General features: G+C 32.8%; 3 protein-coding genes across 6 annotated transcripts; 2 read left to right on the forward strand and 1 right to left on the reverse strand.

Moving 5' to 3' along the window:
- The first annotated feature begins 3,269 nt into the window (after positions 1 to 3,269).
- LOC107473817 (peroxidase 4) lies at positions 3,270 to 6,813 on the forward strand. The gene is made up of 4 exons (XM_016093407.3): positions 3,270 to 3,534; positions 4,531 to 4,722; positions 5,034 to 5,202; positions 6,375 to 6,813. Exons 1-4 carry the CDS (start codon positions 3,313 to 3,315, stop codon positions 6,764 to 6,766), a joined length of 975 nt encoding a protein of 324 aa, XP_015948893.1. The 5' UTR covers positions 3,270 to 3,312; the 3' UTR covers positions 6,767 to 6,813.
- Positions 6,582 to 14,245, reverse strand: LOC107473807 (U-box domain-containing protein 4). 2 transcript variants are annotated; one of them, XM_016093393.3, is made up of 6 exons: positions 13,835 to 14,245; positions 11,636 to 11,916; positions 10,256 to 10,372; positions 8,090 to 10,141; positions 7,904 to 7,993; positions 6,582 to 6,719 (listed from the first exon to the last, which is right to left on the reverse strand). In XM_016093393.3, the coding sequence occupies exons 2-5, from the start codon at positions 11,909 to 11,911 to the stop codon at positions 7,937 to 7,939; spliced, it is 2,502 nt and encodes an 833-aa protein (XP_015948879.1). In that variant the 5' UTR covers positions 11,912 to 11,916; positions 13,835 to 14,245; the 3' UTR covers positions 6,582 to 6,719; positions 7,904 to 7,936. The 2 variants fall into 2 exon arrangements, with proteins under 2 accessions (XP_015948879.1, XP_015948870.1); XM_016093384.3 differs by lacking the exon at positions 6,582 to 6,719 and having other exon boundaries at positions 7,543 to 7,993.
- A 4,679-nt stretch (positions 14,246 to 18,924) lies between these two features.
- On the forward strand, positions 18,925 to 24,472 carry LOC107473826 (phosphatidate cytidylyltransferase 4, chloroplastic). 3 transcript variants are annotated; one of them, XR_001589117.3, is made up of 9 exons: positions 18,925 to 19,295; positions 19,830 to 20,092; positions 20,550 to 20,740; positions 21,705 to 21,829; positions 22,641 to 22,774; positions 23,351 to 23,466; positions 23,885 to 23,990; positions 24,174 to 24,212; positions 24,398 to 24,472. XR_001589117.3 is itself a non-coding variant. In XM_016093419.3 (8 exons), the coding sequence occupies exons 1-7, from the start codon at positions 18,999 to 19,001 to the stop codon at positions 23,974 to 23,976; spliced, it is 1,218 nt and encodes a 405-aa protein (XP_015948905.1). In that variant the 5' UTR covers positions 18,925 to 18,998; the 3' UTR covers positions 23,977 to 23,990; positions 24,398 to 24,472. The 3 variants fall into 3 exon arrangements, 1 of the variants encoding a protein (XP_015948905.1); XR_001589118.3 differs by having other exon boundaries at positions 19,148 to 19,295; positions 19,767 to 20,092; XM_016093419.3 differs by lacking the exon at positions 24,174 to 24,212.

A 24,472-nucleotide genomic window follows, 5' to 3' on the forward strand; every position in this document is an offset into this window, starting at 1 on the left:
TATTTTATATTACTAGTTAATTAGTGGCCAAAAATAATAAATCATGCTAATTATTTAATATCTATTTTATAATATGCGTGTGATTTATTATAAAAGTGAGAAGGGTACATCTTAGTGATATAATTATATGGATGATTAAGATTAAAAAGTTACATATCTAAGTTGAAAATTTTTAATGCGAGTTATAATTAACTGTGGTGTTTAATTTGTTTCATAAAAATCAGGTTGATGATATAATCTTAGTCATGGATTGGCATAGGTAATGATAAAATATGACATTTTTTGGTTATATAGTAATATAAATTAAAATAATTAAATTGCCTCATTATATAATTAAACCCCTATATATTACCTCATTAAAATATATTGCCTCATTTGTTGACAAAACCAATCCTTTCTTTCATGATGCTATATTTATTATTTAGTGTTGAAACTAATAATTAAGGTCCAAATAGCAATAATGCAATATATATCACTCTATATGAGAAAATAATAACTTGATAGCAAACTCTTTTCAAACCTAAGGCTAGTTGCTGTCCCTCTAAAAGTAGAAAAAAATATAAAAATAGAAATAAAAATAAAAATAACATTAAAAAAGCTATCCATCCTCATAGGATGAGAGGTATATAGGGGAAAAAAAAAAGAAGCAATAGAGTGAAAGAAAAGGCTTTTGAAATGGAACTCTAAATTCAAAGGTACATAGTACATACATCACAACTTCACTTCAAAACAATGCAAAGACAAACTTCTAACAACATTGATCTTAAAATCACTTATATAAGACCAACACTTGGCATGTTTTTACTCCCTTTCTGTTTTCTTCTTCACAAATGTTTCATCATTTTCTTTCACACAAAGTTCAATTTGGAAAATATATATATAATCTCGGATATCAATTTCACAATAGTATATAGTCTTCTATAACAATTCCATTATTCCCCTCACTCTCATGTATAATTCAACTACTTAATAATTTCTTTTAGCCATTTGATATAATAACAGTTGCACTTTTCTCGGTCATAATAAAATAGAAGATATATATTATTAATCATATTAGAATCTGATTTATAAATGATAATAAAATATTGTTTTAGTTTTTAATATTTAAATTAAATTTTAATCTACTCTTTTCTATTTAAAATATCGTATTTTAAATATTTAACACCATTACTATCTGTTCAATGAAAATGTTATCAATTAAACAATTTTTTTCGTTTAATAATATCTATGAATTTGGTAATGTTATGCTTTTATAAATAAGAAAAATGGTTATAATATTTATATTAGAAGATATTAGAATTTACTTGATAAATAAATAGATTAATAATATAGCTAACGTGGACAATATGTGAGTTGAAAATACTTATTTAGCAAATTTTGTCAACGTTGTACATTTACTAAGGGTGTTAAGAATTTCTTTTAATTTAACGAAACTATAATATTAAATCTATTTAAAATATTTTAGATAAAAATAAAATATTTTAAACAATAAAAATAAAATGTTAAAAATTAAAAAAATTATCATGCTTGAATAAAACAAATTCTCTCTATTGCATTTTACTAAATAAATTAACAATACGTACAAAACCAACACATTTTATTTTTTTTAATTTGTTGGAGACAGTATATATCTTATCTCAACAGACGAAAGATTAATTTATTCTAAATTTGAGTTCTATTCAAAAGTTCATGTTAATTAATAAATTGTTACATATACAAATAATATTTAAAATTTTGATATTTGTTTAAATAAATGAATGAATTAACAACACGACCAAAGCCTAGTTGATGATTACCAATACATTTTATTTAGCAGGCACTTTTTGCAACATGTAATATTCAACGTTGGCGAGCTGGCATTGTCGTAATCGTAGCAAAGGGACAACACGCTAAGACCACAATCTGCACCTTTTGGGAAAAGAAAATATTTCATGGACACCATTTTTCAACAAGTTTATAGTACATTTCACCTTTTATAAGAATGAACCTTAATACCTCATTATAGAAATACTAATCAATCTTCACTCTTTACTCAAAAAGTGAAAATTACCATTTTTCATTAAAAAAATATGCTATGCATGTTGCTACGCTCGCTTCTAAAATATTATCTCTATTTATTAATAATAATTTAATCAGGATTTGAAACATAAACCAAATATTTAAGACAAAAATTATTATAAATTTTAATGTTCACCTGAAAATAATTTTAGATCATATTAATAAAATATTTGATGCTAAAAATAAAATAAATTAAATATAAGAATATATTTTAAAAATTCTTGTAATTGTTTAGAGAAAAATATATAGTATTTTTTCAATGGAAACTATCATAAGATAATGATGAAAAACAATGAATTATTGTCCTTAAACATCAACCGACACAATAGAATCGAATTTCTTCTTATTAAATAGTATATATATTATATTTATTATACTAGAAAACATAATCCGGTGTTTATTCAAATGGTCTCCTATAAATATAATTATTTATGTGATTTTATCAGTTTCAAAATAATTTTATAATATAATATCAAAATTTTTTATGAATAAAAAGTTTAAAATTCAATTCTTATTATCTCCAAAAAAATATAAAAAAGCAAGTAGCATAAGAAAATTAAAAAAAAAGGATTATGCTAAAATTTAACCAAATTTAAAAATAAATTTTTATTTAAAGAGACGTATTAAAAATATAATTATTTATGTTTTTTTATTATATTAATTTTTAATATTACCGATGATTTAATCTCAGTAAATTCTATTTAAAAAAAAAACACACATTTTTTATTACTGATGGTAAATCATCAGTTAAATATAAATTATATGCTGATTTTTTTGAGACAACACATTTTGAATAGGGCGTCATTATAATTATTTTAATATTATCGATAACGTAATCATCCATAAAACTGTCACTAAAACTGAATTATCATATGATATTTTGAGAAAATAGATTCATGACATGGTGGATATATAATAAATGTTCGGTTTTACTTAACAAAATATCTCTAATTAAGTTTGGATTTCATAAATGAAAAGGTATTTCATTCTAATTATCTCTATTTATTAATAATAATTCAAAAATAGTTAATTACTGATCAATCTATCAATTCAATCAAAAATTTCAAGAGGTGACACTGTTATTGCCATGCAATACATTTTATTATATTTAATTATTTGATCAATATAGATGCTAGCTAATTAGGTGAGAATTAATTAATCATGAGTTTACACTCTATATATTGGAGTCTCACACTACACCCTTTATTCATCAAATCATCATATATACTTTCACATAAAAAAAAAGAAACAAATATGACACTTTTTCCTTCTTCTTCTTCTTTATTCCTTGTTTTTTTTCTTGCTCTTCTTGCTGGAACCTCTTCTTCAGGTCATCTACTTTCAGAGAATTTCTATTGTAGAAAATGTCCACAAGTTTTCAGTGCTGTGAAATCTGTTGTTGAAGATGCTGTGGCCAAAGAACCACGCCTTGGTGCTTCTATTCTTCGCCTCTTCTTCCATGATTGCTTTATTGATGTAATTCAACTACTACTACTACATTGTTTTTGGTGTTTTTTATTTTTTTAAATATATTAATATTAATGTTAAACTTTTTACAATGTCATCCTCTAAATTTTTGTCTATTTCGGTACTCCTGAATGGAGTGGTATCAATTTTTAAATATTTATAACCTAAGGTTAAAGAAAAAAAATGTAAGGTATTATATTAAGAGAATAATTTTTATGTGTTAACAATATAAAATTATTTTATATTATTAGTTCACAAAAATTTAAACTGTGAGAAATCATGATGAACAATTATAATGTTGAGTAGTTATAAATTTAGAATAATTTATAGTGCATTATCCACTGCATTAATTGATTAATTATTAACGAAGTGCATGCAAAGAGTTATTGGCATTTATATACTTAAGTTCATGCCAGTGCACTTGAGACATAACACATATTTTTTATATAGTTTTTTTTTTTCATTTATATACATGTAAAGCGCATATATTGTTTGTTAGGATGATATAATAATAACCATTTATTATTATATACTAGTTTTTTTTATTCCTTGGTGACATTATTATATACTAGTTGCAGATATTGCTTCTTAAAACCTTCATCATTTTTATTGGTCAAGAAAACTTCACGATCTAAATATGAAATTCTAGATCTAGAGTTGAAAGCTTGAAATATATCACATATGTTATCACTTTGAATAAAAAAAATCAAATAAATAAAAAAGATCTCAACCAACTAATGGCTCATAGATGGTTTATTAGTCTGGTGAAAATTCACGTGTTATTTTTGTATAAAATTAATGGTTAAAAATTATTATATTTAATTAAATATATTAAATTATTTGATAATTTTTAACTATTAATTTCGTATAAAAATAATTACAAATAAATTTTTATTTTAGGTATGCACCCTATTATTATTAGTTCCACTTTGTGTATATGATTTAATTAAAATTAAAGCAGCTAAGAAATTGACGTGCATGCATGTGGGAACATGAAAAATGCAGGGGTGTGATGGATCATTGTTATTGGATGATACATCAACATTCAAAGGAGAGAAGACAGCAGCAGCAAATAACAACTCAGTGAGAGGGTTTGAAGTAATTGATGCAATCAAGTCAAAGGTTGAAGCTTTGTGCCCCGGTGTTGTTTCATGTGCTGATATCTTGGCCATTGCTTCTCGTGATGCTGTTGTTATTGTGAGTATCATATTATTCTACTAATTAAATATAACCTAACAAGAATTGAGAAATTTTTAGTTGAAACTTTAGTTCTTAATCAATTTTAATTATTAAATTTTTATTTTGTTAAACAATTTATAAAAGAAATAATTAAAATTTTTTTAAAATTAATATATTTTTATTAAATAATAATAATAATAATAAAAACTGATTTAATAATTAAAATATATTAAAATTTCGATTAAATTTTTTTAAAAAACTAATTTAGGATATTACTAGTAATAAAATTGACAATGTTTATCATAATTTATTTTGCTCTATTTGTTAAGCTTGGAGGGCCTTTTTGGGATGTGAAACTTGGAAGAAGGGATTCAAGAACAGCAAATTTCACAGCTGCCAACACTGGTGTAATTCCAGCTCCCACTTCTAACCTTAGTACCCTAATTTCCAATTTTAAGTCACATGGCCTTGATGTCAAGGACTTGGTTGCCTTATCTGGTAATTTTCCTTTCATACTCACTCTCTCTAATTAATTATGCTTGATAATAAAATAGCTTATTTTTTTATATTTATAGAATAATTAAAGTATAGTTCTATTTTATAAATATAATCCATACCTTTTGATATAAAGTGATGATAAGTCACAATTGATAACTCAAAAAAGAGTGAGTCACATATATTTTATTGTAGTTTAGTTTATACTTTACACCTCACTCTCTCTTTATATGAAAACAGTGCTTTAGTCTGTGATAAGGTGACACATTTCGATGTTGATTTTGTATGTAACCATATGGTTTCGCCAAATTAAATGGAATTCATTAATTATATTAGGTGTACATGAATATGACTTTTAAACAACTAGTATATGTTCATTGCATTATTACGTGCTTTTTTAGCTAATTGTCAAGTCACTTCATAACCAACAATATAATACTGTTGAGTTGACTAGAAGGTAAAATCATGCATATCCACCATAGTTAAGAAGATAAATATGTTTATAATTATTTTATATTATTATCAAATAAATTTGTATTCACAATTTTATGTATGCCTTAGTTTTTAATTATTTTTATGACGAGATTATATGATTAATTACCTTAAAGTTTTTGCACATGGCATAGTGCAGTGGATCATCAATGTTACTAATAATAATGGATGGCCACGTGATTATACCAACTAATCATACTATATAGAATCAAATACGTTTTTATATGAAAGGGACAAACACCTTTAATAACTTGATAATGTATTATTGTTCTTTAAAGAAGAATAATAATGTATGCTTGGATAACCCAATAAGGATATATCAAACTGAATTGCTTTTATGTTGGGTTATAACTTATATCTGCCCACTAAATTTTGAATGTTTTCAACTATATATGTATGTGTTTTGCCTCCACTATTTATTAATGTAATAATTGTATAACAGTATAACATTTTGAGGAACTTGTTAAAGCTACTTCAAATAAAAAGTTTTAATAAAAAAATATTTATAAATCCTAATGCACTAGCAGAAAATAATTCTGTTTTTATTCTCAGATAATATTCTTAAGACATTCATTTACTAATTTCAACATTTTAATATTGTCTTTGTTCTGTTATTCAAATTTTCTAGATTCATCACTATTAATTAATTAATTAATTTTTTCATTTATTTTGTGGTTTTTCAGGATCTCACACAATTGGCAAAGCAAGGTGTACAAGTTTCAGAGGTCACATATACAATGACACCGACATTGACCCTTCATTTGCCAAGTTAAGGCAGAAAAATTGTCCAAGGCAAAATGGCACAGGAGACAACAATTTAGCACCCTTGGACCTACAAACACCCACACATTTTGAGAACAACTACTACAAGAACCTCATCAACAAAAAGGGTCTCCTTCATTCTGATCAAGAACTCTTCAATGGTGGATCCACTGATTCACTTGTTAAGGCCTATAGTCAGAATAATAAGGCCTTTGCTTCTGACTTTGTTACTGGAATGATTAAGATGGGGAACATCCTGCCCTTAACTGGGTCAAAAGGGGAGATAAGGAAGAATTGCAGAAGAGTGAATTAGTTCATGAATTAAATTTATGAATAAAGACACATAAATTCATTTCTTGATGTGAACTTTGTGGCTCTGGAAATTGAGAAGCAGTTTAGTTAGTTTAAGCTGTTTAAGACTCTAATTAAGTGAACACTAGTGATTTGGAAAAGTGTGAATTATATAATGGATCTTTTCATGTGTTTCTCTTTGTTTATGTAAAGAGAAACACAAGAATTTCCATTCTAGTGGGTTCTTGTGTAGTTCAATATAGAAAATGTTATCGCCTATCAACTATCATTATGGAATAAAATATTTAGTACATTGATCACTACCGTTAAGTGAAAATATATTTATACTATTGTTTAGAAGAAGGCAATGATTTTATGATTTGCTCAAACCAAATACACTGTCACATATACACGATGGTCTTACTAATATTCTTGTATAACTCATGTTCAGACCAAGCCATAGTAAAATGAATTTTTCAATAAGAAAAACTCATTCCCTTGGTTTTTAGATAGTTAGTAAGATATTATGACGTGTTGTTTTATTGTGATTCAACAGTACTTGGAATTAATAATCAGGATTTCATGAAACAACCAAATTAAGACAACTGATTTAGTTTTGTCATTTCCAAAAGTTCATGTGCTAAAATTCAGTATCTAGAACCACAAGGGGATGAATGACGAAAAAATATTAGGTAAACTCTTCCTTTAATAAAATCTTCTGATTCATTGATAAAGTGGAGGAATATGAACAGTTCAACAATACAACGGAATTGAATTATTACAACAGCAAGAGCCACATTTACATATGCCAACATGAAAAAATTTTGATATTGATAGTTGATACCATACATTATGGGGCAGTTAAACTCTAAATAAAACAAAATCATTTGTCCACAGCCATCTCTCGCCCTATGCCAGCAACAGAAGCCAGACATTCTCTTTGTTAAAAACAAAAGCTAGACTTACATGTATAAATTTTCTTCACAACACAGAAAAAGGTTTTCCGTTAGAGGAAACAATCAAATGGTGCCCCCCATAAATAACATTTTTCCCCTTTACAAGCAAGTGAAACAATAATGCAAAACACCTTTACACACATTATTTGCACCATGTAATAATGCATAAATTAGAGAAGTACTATAAAAAGTTAATTCAAAACCTTTGGATGGTACAACAGCTTGGGGATTCAAAATCAGCCCCTCCCCGCATTATGTCTCTGACTTCTAAATTGATTGAGGAGAGCCTGGGCCTAAACAAAGAAAATAATCCATCACCGCTGTGTTTGAAGAAATAGAAATAGAATAAGGGGCAAATAAGAGATGAAACAGTAAAGAACGAACCATACCTTTTCTTTGGCCCTCGGGGTACCTGACTGTGATAACGCGACTAATGGTGGGACAGCTCCTTCCTGAAGCACCATGCTTAAGAATCTGTTGCTATGTAAGCATAGATGCAGAAGAGCTGCTGCTGCATTCTCTTTTCCTCTTGCAGAGCCCAACTCGACAACCTCGACCAAAACAGGAATCCCACCTTCCTGACCAATAGCAACTCTTCCTTCTTGAATTGTGGCCAGATTTGCTAAGACTGCCACTGCCTTATCAACCATTCCGGCAGCAGGGTCCATTAACTCCACAAGGTGCTTCACGGCACCAGCTTGCACAATTCGATTCTTGTTTTCATGAAATATTGACAAATTAAACAAAGCAGTGGCTGCGTCTTTCTTACCCCTAGGGGTTCCATTCCCTAATAGATCAACCAACGGTCCAATAGCCCCCGACCTACCAATGCTAATTTTGTTTTCCTCAATCACTGATAAGCTGAATAGAGTGGCAGCAGAATTCTCCTTGGCTTCTGGGCTCCCTGTCTTCAGCACATGAATCAGAGGTTCAATTGCACCAGCATTTGCTATTGCACTTTTGTTATTGTCATTGATTGATAAGTTCAGAAGTGCAGTAACAGCATTTTCCTGGATCCTTGTATCTGGTGATCTGAGTAACTCAACTAATATGGTAATGGCTCCACAGTTTGCAATTGCAATTCGATTATCCATATTATGCTTGGCAAGAAGCCGAATTTCTACTGTTGCCTCTCTCCGAGTATCAATATTGGTGCTCTTCAAGCCCTCAACCAACTTCCGAACCTGGGATTCAATAGCAGAAAGATCAGCTCTAGTTTCAGCAGCAGGAGAGGATGCCATCCTAGGAACAAGCCTCTGGGATGGTCGTTGCCACAAAGATGTTCGGGACCTTGTCTCCGATCGAGGTGGGAACTCTGGTTCTCTATGTGAAGATGGAACGGTAGCAGCACTAGCAGAATCTGGGCCGGGATTTAATTCACCGGAAACATCTCTACTGTATGCTGGACTGCTTGACAACTGAGGAGAACTATTATCATCACCTGGTGTTTCTTGGGGGAAATTTCCACTAGAAAGTGCACTGGAGTAAGAAATAGTTCTAACATGGGCTTGGGCTTGGTCAGGGATAAAGGCATCAGACGATTCCCTTTTAGATGGCGACATTGAGGGTTGGCCAACTGAATCCACACTGCTTTCATCTGAGCTAGCAGACCTGTCATCTAAACCTGCTCCAGCAAGATCCATATGCTGCCCATTAACCATACCACTTAAGGAACCTTCAGAAATTGAACGGGGATGCAATGGTGATGTTCCCTCTCGCTGAATTCCAGCAGAAGTTATGTTATTACCTGGTGAACTAAAAGAATGAGAACGCACCGACTCAGGTGAGGATGGCTGGTTGCCCCTGGAATGAGAAAAGACAGGTGAGTCCCTGGTTGTACCAGACTCCATATACCCCTGAATGACAGATGCTTGATTTAAACTAGTGGACTTCGAGGGCTCAACCAGTTTCACATTGTTTGACTCACACCAAGTTGCAATTAGTGCTTTTACAGTGTAGTTAGGTATTAGGTTGGTATGAGCTAGTGCCTGCCGAGTCTTCGGACAAACAGTAAGTCCAAGATCAATCCAGTTCCTAATGAAAGCCCGCTCATAGGTTTGTCCTGATGCCACAATCACTGGATCAGTCATCAACTCCAAAGAGAGAGGACAACAAAAATCAGCAGGTACTGGAACTGGGCTGCTACTCTCAGCTTGCTTAAGCATACTAAGCCGCTCATGCATACGTGTTACAACAGCAATCATTTGATCAATATATTCAGCTTCTGCAGTCTTTTCAGTTTGCTCAGCATTCTCCTTCAATTTTTCAAGGGCCACAGCCTCAATCAGAACCTCCTGATTAGACTTTAGACCTAGGCTATCAGCAATTTTTGCCAGGACCTCTGAACTGGGTCCTAAACCTTCCCGTTGTTCAGTAATAGCTTCCTTAATGACTGCTGATACTTCTTCATGTCCCAAATGCTTAAGTTTCTGAACACAATGCTGCAATTTTAATATTGATATTACACATCCTCAGTTTCTTTCACATAATAAAAATATGACTCCAGTTAAAAGACAAAGCTTAAACCAACTCTTTTGTTTGATAGAATGTTTTACCTCCAGATGATCAGAACTCAATTCATCAGGGAGACATTGCTGAGAAACCTTCAGCTGCTGGAAAATATTGAGCCCCAAAGTCCTTATCCTAGATATCAAGGGTTCAACTTGCATAGCCTAGTGATCATAATAGCAGATGTAGTGAGAATTCAACACGCATAACTTGCAACAGTCATGCCATGTACATCCCATTAGATGCAGGCACAACAAAAGAACTACTACATGTCTTACTTCTGCCAGGCGGGTAGCTAACTTAAGCAAAGGTGTTTGAAGAGGGTAACACTATATAAACATGTAACAATTTTGTGCTATTAGATTTCCCTGTAGATCTATGAGGTGTCATATTTCCACATTAATCCACAAGCAATCTAATGACTCTTCACACGTTTCTCTCTCTAAAAGGTTCATATAGCATTATCTTCCAGAAAATAACCCACCAAGTATAACAAGATCATTTCATACATGCATTTCACAAGCCAAAGCTGAAACCAACAAAATTTCACTTAAATAAAGAAGATAGCTAAAAATCAAAGTTTCTTTAAATAACTAAAACCATGACAATGAACATTTTCTTAGGAGAATAACACAGTTCATCCTATCTAGAAAATGAGACTTGGTAACTAGATAATATCAAATGATACAATACACTAAAGAAGGCAAGACAGACAACTATGATCAAGTGGAAAACTATACAAAAATGTGAACAAGGTTTATGAAAGTTGTAATCAGGTTTATGAAAAATATGATGGAAGAGGTACACTTGTTCAGATAGAAGAACTTTTTTTGTTCAAAAACAATTTGTTGGTGATGAAAGAGCTGGATCATCACCAAACAAACAAGAAAAGAAGATGAAATAATATGAAGATTTCTTCTAAAATTAAGAAAGTCTGCAGTAGCTAACAAGTTATCACATCCACCACAAGATCTTCTCCATTAACCATAACTATAACATGAATTATTAGGACCCTGAACCATGGTTCTCGAAAACAAAACTTCTAACTATTAAAATAGAAATAAGTGCACAACAAACACAAAGCTTTGAGTAAACTACACAGCTAAAAATATGGAGAGTGTGTGTGTGTGTGTGTGTGTGTGTGTGTGTGTGTGTGTGTGTGTGAGAGAGAGAGAGAGAGAGAGAGAGAGAGATGACAATATATGTGAAGGTCATCATAATTGTGTTTGATTAGAAGAGAAAGCAGAAATAGCATAATTTCCTTCCCTAACCACTGCAAAAGGCAACAAGATTGAATCCGAACATAAAGAAATGAGAAGAACAATTGGTCATAATGGAAGATCAGCTCATTTGACATTAAATTAATGACTAAAATAGATATGCCTTGTATATCTGCAAACGAAGAATTGAGATATTATGACACTTACAAAGTAAACTTTGCTGGACAACAGGTGCCAGTTCTCAATATGCTCCCTTAATTCATCAATTGCATGACCAAGTTCTTCAAATATCTTACTAAGCACTTCATCAGAAGCTAACTCAGAATGAGCAATTGCATCAATAATTGGCTTCAACAGCCTAAGTATCTCCTCTGCCTTTTGGTAATACTTTGAGATGGGTTCCGAGTTGATGTTTCCAGAAAACGATAAATTCAGAAACGAGGATATGCCATTAACAAGCATCTTTAACAATGATATCTCCATAACACCTGCATCAATAAACAAAAACTAAGTAAATAGATCCAATTGATATGTAATAAAAACAGTTCCAAATATGTAATTAAATGATTCCATAATTATCATTTTATTTCTAGAAAGCAAATTTAGTATGAAAAAATGTGCCAGAAAATTTTCACTGTCAACGTGAAAGGGAGAAAGCCAAGGTCTGGTCTTTGTAGCATATATAACTTGTAGACTACACATTATAAGAGACATCCTTTTCATACTGATATAAATGTAACAGATGTATATGTATACGTACATGTATCAACATTCCAAAATTCAATCAATTAATCAAGGAGTTTAGAGTTCTCATAACATGTTCTGTCCTAGAACTTCCACCACAGCCAATGCATATGCTAACTCTAAATTAGCCTGGTGCAAGCTCTTTAACTTGAGCATTAGGCCCCGACTATCTAACACCCATCTTTCCTTGTTTCAAGTAAACACAGCCCCTAAACAATCGGACAGAACACAAGTTACGGTCTACTTCAAAGGCACAATTCTGTACTTTAAATGTCTCTCAGTCGCAATCCAGCAAACTGTGCAAGTGAATCTTAACATATCTTTTTACAGGAATTTCCTTTTCAAATATTTCAAGATTGGAAAGCTATGCTTCATCAGTAATTCCTTTCTGGTTTGATTTATTCTTGTAAAGAGTATCCCTTATCCTCTCCTACCTCTTGGTAAACTTCTATCTTCATCTCAATAAAATTCTTCTTTTATTAAATGAAAAGAAATGGATAAATTAATTTATGAGCTAGAAAATATAGGTCTGTAAAGAAACGCATCTCTTATTCTTTGACCCTACTGGCCTGAGATCCGTTTAGGAATTGTGGGTGGGTGTGGCTTAGAATCTGGATGCTAGGGCGGCTCGCATGCTTTAAGCGTTGGTATTGCACTAAGAAAGACTCCTGCTATTGCTATGCTAAAGGTAAGATTTTCTTGGAGTGGAAGTTCCGGTTGGCCTTTGATAAAATGGGTTGTGAACAACACTTTTGGATTGTATGATTAGATCATTAACGGTTAAGAACTTAAGATCATGATGTTTCAATGAGAAAGAGAGTCCACACTAAATGCCAGGCTAATATATGGCATGCTATGCAACTAATGCTCCTTTCTCAACCCTACAAAAATTGTAACATGGTCCATCAACACAATGAGGAAAACAACCCAGTCTTTGATTTCGTTCCCATTAGCACAGATGATCAGGTAGGTGTAGGCCTAAAAGCCAGGCTGAAAAGATAGGGGACTCTCCATTTAGGGGATTCTGTAAATAACCCCTAAGACATAAGGGACTTGCAACCCAAGCGTCATGTTCCTATCCAATGCATAAATGTTCCCTAATACTACAATAGTATTTTACTATCAGTACCAGATAAATGCATCATCTTCACAGGATAATTCCAGCTTATAAAATCCAATCCTTTAAGTGATCATACTTATCTACCTAAAACATCAAATGCGAGCTTAGCCAATCTAAAACACCGCCAGCTCAACTTATCAATTAAATACAACATGCAATCCTAGTCACAAAGTGAGTTATATGGAATTATGGATCATACAATGAAGTTCATACCAAACTACAGCTAAGTTTGCTCCACTTAACTAGCAATATGAGTTTACTCTAAAAATTAATCCGAAACTCCTTAACTTAAAATAGTCACGGAGCTGATCCAGCTCAACAAGCTAAACTCAAATTCAAGTCACAACAAGTCAACCACAACTTCTTCGACACCAAACAAGTTATCCCCCCCCCCCTTTTTTAAATTTCTTCAAAACGATAACCGAATCCAGGGAAACAAACCTTAACTAAATTAATAATTCATTTTTTAAAGAAAACAAAATGAACGGCGGTCAAAAGATTAAAATTTCGAGAAAGTTCCAAAGCAAAATGTTGAGGTTTACCAGTGGAATGGAATCTGATGCAGCGATCTCCAGGACTGTGTATACTACACCGGCAAGCAAGTTCAGTTTCTTTTGCTTTTATCTAACACTGAAACAAAAGAAGGATTCGAGAATGTTCTACTCGAAAAGATTCTTCTCGAAACGACAGCGTTTCTGGCAATTAGTGTTTGTAGCCGCCGGCGTTTAGCTCAAGACAAACGACGAAAGGAGGACGGTAGCGCCGCCGGCGAACGGAGCGGATGGAGCTAAATTTTGAAGGCCGGCGACGGTGGTGGGGATGCGCCCGAGGAGTGAGGTGGTTAGGGCGAACGATGGGTTTGAAATTATTGGGAAATTTCTAAGACCTGTGTTCAGTGTTCTCTTGCTTTTTCTTTTTCTTTTTCTTTTTTTTTGTTTTAAATAAAAAATGTAAAATCTCAGTTTCTCTTCTTTTTAGATTTTTCTTCCTCTAGTTGGTCTAGACTGAAGATGATTATTCAACATAATTACGACTTGTTTAATCTTCATGGAATATTCCATAATTAATTAAAATTGTGTTAAACAGTAAACACCAAACACAACTTTTAGTTAGCAAACCAAAATTTATTAAATCTAGTTTTGAGTGAAAGAGATTTATGGTCTCACTACTAAAAGTTAGAAGTTTGATATTTGTATAAAATATATAAAGATTTTAGGATAAGGTACTAAAATAAACTTTTTACAATTTAATTTTATCAGAATACAACATTTAAAGATTATGCAAATATAATTTTTATATTATTATATACTGTGATAAGAGATCAGCATATTAAGAATATACATAAATTGCAAGTATAATAGTTTACGTTAAAACACAATAAAAAATCGCAGCACCCAAAACACAACTAAAAAAATAATGACATCTCTCCAGTAATTTTTTTACGAATTTTCAAACTGCATAAACCGCGATATTCTTATAGTTGAATATAAATATGCCGTACCTAATTGCAGATTATTTAGTTCGCATCAGGTGCCAAAACATTAGAGAGAGAAGTTAAAAATTTTAGAGAGAAAGAAAAAATTGTAAATTGAGAGGAAAAGTTGCATAAGCCTTAGAGAAGATTTGGGCATTTGAAATTTCTAAGGCGCGGGATCATAGCGGATAAACGAAACCTGTACCGACTCAACAGCGTTACACACGTTGTCGACATCATCAATAAAGAGGTAAGTTTGTTTTTTTAGTTATTGAATTTTATATAACATAATATGTAGTATTAAGGTGCAGTAGTTAGAATACAGAATTTAAGGTTGTAGTTTAGAATTTGAAAGTTAAGATTTAAAATTAAGGATATCATGTTTAAGTAGAATGGTTATTCTCCAGTAATTGAGATTTAGGGTTGAAATTTTAAATATAATGTTTAAGGTTTGTAGGGTTATTTTTTAAATATCATATTTAAAACTAAGATTTAAAATTTTAAGTTTTAAATATTAAATTATAAATTTTAAAATTAGACTCTTGGGATATAGTGTCCGTCACATTCATGGGATATAGTGCCCGTTGCATTTCTTGTGACAAAGTGTTCCCACACTCTTGGGATATAGCGTCCACCACGCTCTCGGGATATAGTGTCCGTCACACTCATGGGATATAGTACCCGACAAACTTCTCAGGGTAAGGTGCTCCCACACTCTTAGGATATAGCGCCCGCCACACTCTCGAGATATAGTGTCGTCACACTCATGGGATATAGTGCCCCGACACATCTTACAACTGAAAGAAACCCAACATACTCATCATTATCAACCATCCCAATCAGAGTTTAGTTATCATATTCATTTATAATTATTCGCATTTATTCATTCAATATCATTATGGCCAAATATTCATCAATTACATAACACTTCACAATTCTCAACAATGATTCATCATATTTTCTCGCTGAAATTCGACCAAAAATCATATTTTCACAAAAACTACTAAACCTCTATTTTTCACACCAAGTTTTTATGCTTATAATCAACACCAAAATATACCATATCACAGCAACACAATCCTACATCCTACCACAACCGTTCATACCTCAGTTTTAAACAATTTCTTATAAGAATTTTTCAATCAAACAATCGAAATCATCAATTTACCACCACATACATATTCATTCCCATCATCATCATCATTCATCATTAAGATCATCATGCACCAATACATTCTCATCATAAACATAATTTTTCAAATTCATTTTCAATCCAATTCAATAATTATCATCAAGGGTACTAAACATTTAACACAATCATGCATTCCAATTTATTCTATAGTTATCTAGCATAAATTTTCATAAGACATTACATATTAAATACGATAAACTAAAACCATATCTTGGCCGATTTCTTCCCTAAGCCAAAACACCCAATTGACGAGGTCACAAGCCTCCAATACCGAAATCTCAGCACCCAAGGCTCAAACAAACTTCCAATCTCTTCAAATGAGTTCTAATCTCACTTATACACTACCTAACATATATTATCACATTTATATACCAAATATCAATACTTAATACTCAACACATGTTGTGAGGTAAGAAAGTCACCATAAATTTTATAATTTATGACTTATAAATTTAAAAGTTAGAAATTTTTCACTTGTTTTAAAATACATTTATATATGTTTCAAAATTTTATGTAAAATTTCAACAGTTTTGTTTTTCTATTTTAATAAAATTAGCTTGAAAAATAATGTTAACTGAACTATATCTGAAATGTTAGTTAAGATTGGATAGACATAACACTTGTAGTTTTTGTGTCCGATTATAATTTATGGTTTAAACTTGTAACTATTGGAATTTCATTTGGTGTGGTTATTTTTCTTACATGCTGCAGCCAAATAGGTGTATTTACAGCATTCAGAGGTAATAAAATATGCCTTTGTATGATAAGATCATACCCTATTTGGAGAGTGCTGGTTTATACCACCTGGCTAAGCTCAACACGCGTTGGTTCTGGTTGGATGAATCCCTGGTCAGCGCGTTCATTTAGAGGTGGTGTCCTGAGACGCACACCTTTCATATGTCATTCGTGAAGTGCACCATCACACTGTAGGATGTGGCATATCAGGTGGGGTTGCCCGTCGATGGGAAGGCTATATCTGGGTACCTCACAGATTTTGAGAAGTTGATGGATGATGGCAGACCGGCTTGGGAGTGGTTTCATGAGTTATTTGGCAAGCTTCCACCGCCGGATAAGGTAAAGCAGTTCATAGTCCACTTCACATGGTTCCAAGAGAAATTCAGGGTGCTACCGGCGGATGTGACTGAGGATATCGTACGCATATACGCACGTGCGTACGTTATGATGCTGCTATCCACTCAATTGTTTAGCGACAAGAGTACAAATCGGGTACATATACAGTGGTTGCCGTTTGTGGCGAGGCGTGACAAGATGGGCACTTATAGTTGGGATGCTATAATCTTTTATGCTCAACACAGTTTATTTCTTAGCTTGGAAAGATTGGTCAATCTGAAATTCCACATAAGGATGTTCCTTTTTGTAATCCTTTACCTCCAAAGGTATGATCTATGTCTGGTTGTTGACTGACGGCTTCCAAGTTTCGCGTTGAGAAATGTGGAGGATGTTGCTGTGATCCGAAACTGGATGGCCCCTAATGTGTAGGTGGATTTCTCGGAGTATCCTCGTCACTGTTCCCCACGATATGAGCTGGCTTTTCATCTGAATCATCCTTTTGCATCGCATTTTCAACCGGATCTGGTTCACCGTCACCTAAAATACCCGGAATCATACGGGGTGACCTAGCTATCCCAATTGCAACAAATGGAGGATCAGCCAACAGACAACCAGGTGCAATGATAGGCATCAAGGTAAAAGCACCCTCCACTGTAGTCAACTGAAGATTCAGTGCTGATGTCCTAAAACTGTCGACACCATCTTTCAACTTGGCATACAACGCGTGAATTATCACTTTCGAAAAACTTTGCCGACAATGAAACAAAACCTACATATCTTCGTCCAACCCTATCACAAATATTTTATACTTCACATCAGTTGACACAACCGCAATCGAAATTTTGTAGAACAACTTTTTCACCCACTTGGTCCCACACAATCCTACCTTTTTCAATATACTCGTCTTTACCTCTGACAACGTATTTGTTGACCAGATAAAAACACTCACCAATTCTCTATCAGTGAACTTAACACTGTGCCTTTTACTTTTTTTAATTTTTTCAGAACAATAGACTAGAACAAAAAAACTCTCCTTACTGTCCATTTGTAAATTTGTGAAAATGACTATCTACCATCACACCACTCCCTCCTGCTTGGTATTTATAGGCATCGCTAGATAAGCATAAACCGCTATACCCCATCTCATTGTTTATGCAGATTTATTTACTTGTGAAGAAACTGCTGGAGAGTGGCGCGATTTCTTCCTTTGTGTTTTTTAACGTAAACTGCTATCCCTTTTAACGGTTTACGTGCAATCACCAAATCCACTCGACTCCTCTCACGATTTTCATAAGTATATAAAAATTGTGTTTTAGTATGCAATGTTTAAAAGTTGTAATTTAGTAATATTGATTTATAAAAGATTTATTTTAGTAACTTTCTAAAATTTTAAAATTCTAATTCTTATAATCCTTTTCTTCTTGTTTCAACTATTATTATTATTATTATTATTATTATTATTATTATTATTATTATTATAAGAGATATTTACAAAGATAATGATGTTAGTTATAAATGTTTACATATATGATTCTAAAAGTTGTAAATATAAGCAAGTATCATTTAACATGGTAATAATTATCTACATATCTATTTTTTAATGGAACTAAAATTTTATTTGACTTAATTTAGAGGTATTGAAAACATACTTGGAAGATTGAAATATATCATACAAATATGTTAATAGAAAGAATTAAGATAAAAAAATATTAGATTAAAAAAAGGATTTATAGAAATTAAATAGATATTTATGAAAATTTAAGCATAAAAAGTGAATAAAACGTGTTTGCACCTAAACGACAGTAAAACCCGGCGCGTTTCACTACCATACCCCCATTCCACTCGCCTTTGGTGGCAGTGACAAAAACGGCATAATGCATTAATCCGTACACATAAAATAAAATAATATAAAATAAAAAAACAAAATCCCCATCGGAGTTAGCGAGCTCGTTCCCAACTCAGTCTCTTCATGGCTCACCCCCGAGTCACCAACTCGCTCAGTTCCACCACCACAATTTCACTCTTCGGCAACCACCATAACCCTAACAATCAGAAGAAACCCTTTGTTCTTCTTCCAATTCGCGCTTGCCCATGCCGCCCACGCCCTTCCCAATCCCTAATTCTCCATAAAGCTACTCCATCATCCTACTTCTTCTCTAATTGCAAGCCGTTGCTCCGGTTCACCCGCCGAACCGGAGCCTCGCCTCCACCGCGCGTGATTGGTCAGGCCCAACCGGAACACCTTCCACAGAGCAATGCCGAAGGGGTAATATCGTTTTCTATAGCTTCATTGACTATTGGATGGTTTTGGAGCTGAAAAATTGGGGTTTCTTTATATGTTGCTATTAATTTGTGTTCTTTTGGATGTAACTGGATGAGTTTAGTTTTGGTTTATGTATACGGATAAACTATTTTATAAAAGAATGATAATGTTCTGCATTCATTTTTAAATGAATTACTGTTTAAAGTATTTCAAGCTGGCTTGAAGAAATGGAGGAGTGTTTCTTAGTGTTGATTGTGATTAGTTAAGATCACCAATCTATGTTTAAGGGTAAGTTAAAGAATCATCTGAGTTCAAATGTTCATGCAAATTGTTATTTAGTTAATTTTTTTTCTTTTGTTGCCGGGGTGAAGGGGTTTTGTCAGGAATAAAAATGGAGTGGACATTTATACGGATGATAAATTATGTTAGATGATGCACTCGCATTTTTACTTTCTGAGCATGCATGTGTAACAGATTGATAGTCACTGAAGTGGGTGTTCCTCAGGAGTTAATGGAAGCCATGATTTGCCCTTGTAGGAAGACGTGCTCTTGAAACCTCAAGTTAGTCAGCTTAGGAACAGAATTGTTTTTGGACTTGCCATTGGAATAACCGTAGGTGGTGTTGTTTTGGCTGGAGGGTGGGTTTTTGCAGTTGCCATGGCTGCTGCTGTTTTTACTGGGGCACGTGAGTATTTTGAATTGGTTCGGAGTCATGGAATTACTGAAGGAATGACACCTCCTCCACGCTATGTCTCACGAGTCTGCTCTGTCGCTTGTGCCCTATTGCCCTTGTACATCATGTAAGATTGGTTAATTGTTTAGTGGGCCTTAAATTTCCTTAAGTTTATACATCTGACAATCTCCTAACAATGAAAACTTAGTGATATTTGTTTAGTTTCATGAATTTTTGTTTCACTAAAGGAAAAGCTAAAAAGGGAGTATTGTCATAATAGTACCTTATTTTTGAACCACAAATCTAAACCATTAAGTTTTTTCAACTTGAGGAAAATGTATTGCAAAGTTATGTTATCTGATTCATTGTTAAGGAGTAATTCCGATGGTTTCATGTTTTCCATACTTCAATTGTGTATTGTAGAACAAGATAAACTCTATATACCGAGTATGGATGATCCAAATTTCCGGGATGATCTGTATTTTACCCATAGTAACAAATCTACTCTCCGTTTATATGTATATATATACTATGACTTGATGGATGTTACTTGCTGATTATTAGCATTTCTAATACACGGGCAGGTATCGTGGTCATATTGATGTCTCTGTAACTTCTGCTGCATTTGTTTTGGCCATGGCATTACTCTTACAAAGAGGAAGTCCACGCTTTGCGCAGCTAAGTAGTGCCATATTTGGATTATTTTATTGTGGCTATCTTCCGTGCTTTTGGGTTAAGCTTCGATGTGGTTTAGCAGCTCCAGCCTTGAATACGAGTATGTAAACTTTCTTAGTTCCCATTCCATTTTAGTTCTGTTTGCTGTGATCTTGATGTAGTTCACATGTTTCTTTTTTTATTTTTAAATTGTTTATTAATAAAAGAAAATTACTAAAGTATACTTGCTGGTGTTATGTTCAATTTCCATATTTTAATATATATTCACAAATTTATCAGCTCTAGCATCGTTAGTTAGATTTTCACCAAACAAAAAAAAAAAAACAAAAACTAATGTAAATTGTATTTGCTTAAATTATTGATGTCTGTATGTTGGATTATTTATAATCTGCACACTCAGACAGGAGAGATTTTGTTTCTCTGTAATTTCATCTGGCTTATTTTTTTTATCAAGCTGGTCTTAAGATATAGTATCTGCAATTGATGGTGGGTAAACCATATATTCAAGGTCTATTAACTGTGCTCTTCATGTTTCATCTTTTAACTAACTAATATGCGTATGGATCCAAATGCAATAATTTTATATGCTAGTTTAAGTGAGAATTTAAATAATTTATTGGGAATGTGTCATTGCCCTTGCTGGAAGAAACTTAATGGCATAAAATAGAAATTTAATATGGAAGACAAGAATGGCTGGTCTTTGCTCCTTTAAAACTACCTGCATTTCTCTACTCTCTACAAATCTGTTGGTTTATAAATATACCCTTGCTGAGTTGCTTGTATTGGCATGATGTGAGATTGCTCAAATTTGACATGCTGTTGTAGCAGCTCTGATTTTCAACAATTGAGGGCCTTGTTTGATGTCATTTAGGAAGCTTATATCCATGATCACCTATCAATATAAGTTATTCTGTTATCTTAAAGCACATCCCAAAAGGTCTGATCCTTTAGGTAGAATTTATTAATGAAAGCCAGCTTTGGCATATTCCATTGAGCATCATTTTTGTACTCTCCTTTTTTGTGGTTTAGGACTTGTTTGTCCTTATCAGGTTGTTGTTTTGCAGGAATAGGAGCAACATGGCCTGTGCTTCTTGGTGGTCAAGCTCATTGGACAGTTGGTCTTGTGGCAACTTTGATTTCCATTAGCAGCATAATTGCAGCTGATACATTCGCATTTCTTGGTGGCAAGGTATATCTGCTTCTTGCTGCAACTTATTTGTTTTCTGTTGCATTTGTAACTTGTTACTTGTTAAACAGTGATATTTATATTGTTACTTGCAAACACTTTCTCTTAGTTTTACGGTCCTGCTTGATTTCCAACATTGTAATGATATACTGACCATATCTCAAACGGTCAGCCTCACAGCTCTAGCAAATTGATTTTATTCTGTTGGAAGGCAATAGTTAATAGTATGCTATAGATTATACCAAACTTAGTTTACTACTTTTGCTATAACTTGTAAGCCCTGTTAACTGATCGTTGTCAATATTTTGAAATGATAGTATTTAACAATATCTTGGAGAGAAATAATGTGTCTTTGCATGGACAGTCCTTGTCAAATTTGTTAGCGTATGTTGAGGATTATTGGAAGTTGGAACCTTATATCCCCTGGGTAAGCTCCCCATTCTTCAGAGAAGGGGACATTTTTTTTATATTTAATTGTGAAAGATTAGCAATATATCCTTTCTAAGGGGCTTTAGTGGGTTGATGCCAGGCAAAATCCAGACTTGAGGGGACTGATTCTTGCATTTACAAAAGTATTCTGTTCTTCAATTAAAAATTTCAGAAAAAAAGAAAAGTATTATGTTCTGACTGTCATTATATTTTGACCCAAGCTAGGAGCTAATTGTTTATTGTGATTTTTTTTATAAGTGAAGTTTATTGTAATTTATGTTTTGTTCATTCAGCATTCAGACAGTGTATCTAACTTTATATATGCCTAGAATTACAAATTCAATCCAGCCTTGGATTATGAAATTGTTCTTGTATCTTAATGCAGGTATTTGGTAGAACACCACTTACCAATATAAGTCCTAAGAAGACATGGGAGGGTACGATAATAGGCTTTTGTGGGTGTATAGTTACTTCTGTTGTGCTTTCAAAAATTTTCAGTTGGCCAATGTCATTATCAAGGTATGCTATACATCCTAATTAATGTCAGTTGCTACTTATGTCAATCTTGTTTTGTGCTTATTATAATTATTTGATTCACAAAATTCGGAGACAAAACTTTGCATGGTGTTTATGAATTGCATTACTTGGTGAAACTATTACTACCATTGTTATTATTTTATTGTTGTTTTGCTGCTCTTTATGAGGACTTGTAGAAATCTCATACAATCCAACTTACACAATGTGTGCCTTCTTACAACAACAACAACAAAGCTTTATCTCACTAGGTGGGGTCAGCTAATGTGTGCCTTCTTATGGAAAAAAATCTTTGCTACCAAAAGAATAGCTTCCTAATGTTCTTGGACTTTCTTGAAGTCGCAATGCCGTGATAGACATTAGTGGCTTTGCCATATTCTTGACTCATTGTTATTATTAACCATCGTAGGTTTGCAAATTTTGTAATTTTTGTACTGGTTAGCAAATAATCTTTATTCTAGTTTAAGATGAACTGCGTACATATGCCATGATTCTTTTTATATATTACATACGCTTATGAATACTGGTGCTAACTTGTGGTATGTACATGGGTTCTGTCAGTTCAATAGCTCTTGGTGTACTGAATTTCTTTGGATCTGTTTTTGGTGATCTCACTGAATCAATGATTAAACGCGATGCGGGTGTGAAAGACTCAGGCTCCTTAATACCTGGTCATGGTAATGACTTTTTGTTTTATTAATCTCTTGGATGCTTTATTTATTTATCTCTGGATATTAGAGTAAATCTTAGCAACGTTTGAAAAGATTAAAATGGAAGAAATGAAGACTTGGATAAATCATCCTGCTTAGCCCTTTAGAAAATTACAAGCCTCATCCAAAAGAAATCAATCATTGTCATGATATAAATTAGGACGAAAAACTTCCATTTGAATATGGATATTGACCTCCAAAAATTAGATAATGTATAAATAATACTGTTGTTTTGGCCATCCCTGAATTATTAATAAGTAATGACAGATCATTTAGTTGACAATTTTGTAACGATGAACAACTCATTCAAATCGAACCTTCCATTCTTTTCCATTTGAAAGTACTTGAAGGGTTAATTCGTTTTATTAACCACATTTCTCCACAGGTGGAGTACTAGACAGAGTGGACAGTTATGTGTTTACTGGTGCGCTTGCATACTCCTTCGTCAAAACCTTTCTACCTCTATATGGGGTATAACAAGAAAAATACTGGTCAGTATTCCTTCAAACTTCCCCCGTTTTAGTTTAAAATTCTATAGTTTATATATCAGTAGCTTCAAAAGTGTCATAGTCCACAACATCATTATTAATTAAGGTATTTGTCAACATGATTTTAACAGTGAGGTGATATACAAAGAGATTGACATGCATTTTTTTTGTGGTTTATGCGTATAGGACTCGTTGACTTTTGTGTCTTCCTAAGGATTCAACATGGTATGTTTAGTTAGCGATAAAAATGGGGTGAAAATTTTCATGGCAGGCCAAAAATATGGTGGAAAATTAAACATGGACTGTGTCCATGAGAATTTCCACCCCACTATTTTTTCCCCACAGCCAAACATGCTGGTATATATGGAGTAACATGATCACTAACAATGTTGAATTGTTTTCGTTTACAGTGAATTGAACTTGATATTTGTGGAAACTTGGGATATTTTCATGAGATCAGAGCACAAAGAAGAAAAAGAGGACAC

Source organism: Arachis duranensis, chromosome 1 (genome assembly GCF_000817695.3).
Source record: "Arachis duranensis cultivar V14167 chromosome 1, aradu.V14167.gnm2.J7QH, whole genome shotgun sequence".
In the NCBI taxonomy this organism is placed as follows: Eukaryota; Viridiplantae; Streptophyta; class Magnoliopsida; order Fabales; family Fabaceae; genus Arachis; species Arachis duranensis.

Excerpts from the sequence above, each read along its gene's own strand:
- LOC107473807 (XM_016093393.3), bottom strand. The coding sequence starts at position 11,911 with ATGGAGATATCATTGTTAAAGATGCTTGTTAATGGCATATCCTCGTTT. Across the intron at positions 10,373-11,635 it reads TGTCCAGCAAAGTTTACTTT|GCTATGCAAGTTGAACCCTT; the intron begins GTAAGTGTCATA and ends TATGATCACTAG. Across the intron at positions 10,142-10,255 it reads TGAGTTCTGATCATCTGGAG|CATTGTGTTCAGAAACTTAA; the intron begins GTAAAACATTCT and ends TTAAAATTGCAG.
- LOC107473826 (XM_016093419.3), top strand. The coding sequence starts at position 18,999 with ATGGCTCACCCCCGAGTCACCAACTCGCTCAGTTCCACCACCACAATT. Across the intron at positions 20,093-20,549 it reads CTATTGCCCTTGTACATCAT|GTATCGTGGTCATATTGATG; the intron begins GTAAGATTGGTT and ends ATACACGGGCAG. Across the intron at positions 21,830-22,640 it reads TCGCATTTCTTGGTGGCAAG|GTATTTGGTAGAACACCACT; the intron begins GTATATCTGCTT and ends ATCTTAATGCAG.
- LOC107473817 (XM_016093407.3), top strand. The coding sequence starts at position 3,313 with ATGACACTTTTTCCTTCTTCTTCTTCTTTATTCCTTGTTTTTTTTCTT. Across the intron at positions 4,723-5,033 it reads CTCGTGATGCTGTTGTTATT|CTTGGAGGGCCTTTTTGGGA; the intron begins GTGAGTATCATA and ends CTATTTGTTAAG. Across the intron at positions 5,203-6,374 it reads GGACTTGGTTGCCTTATCTG|GATCTCACACAATTGGCAAA; the intron begins GTAATTTTCCTT and ends GTGGTTTTTCAG.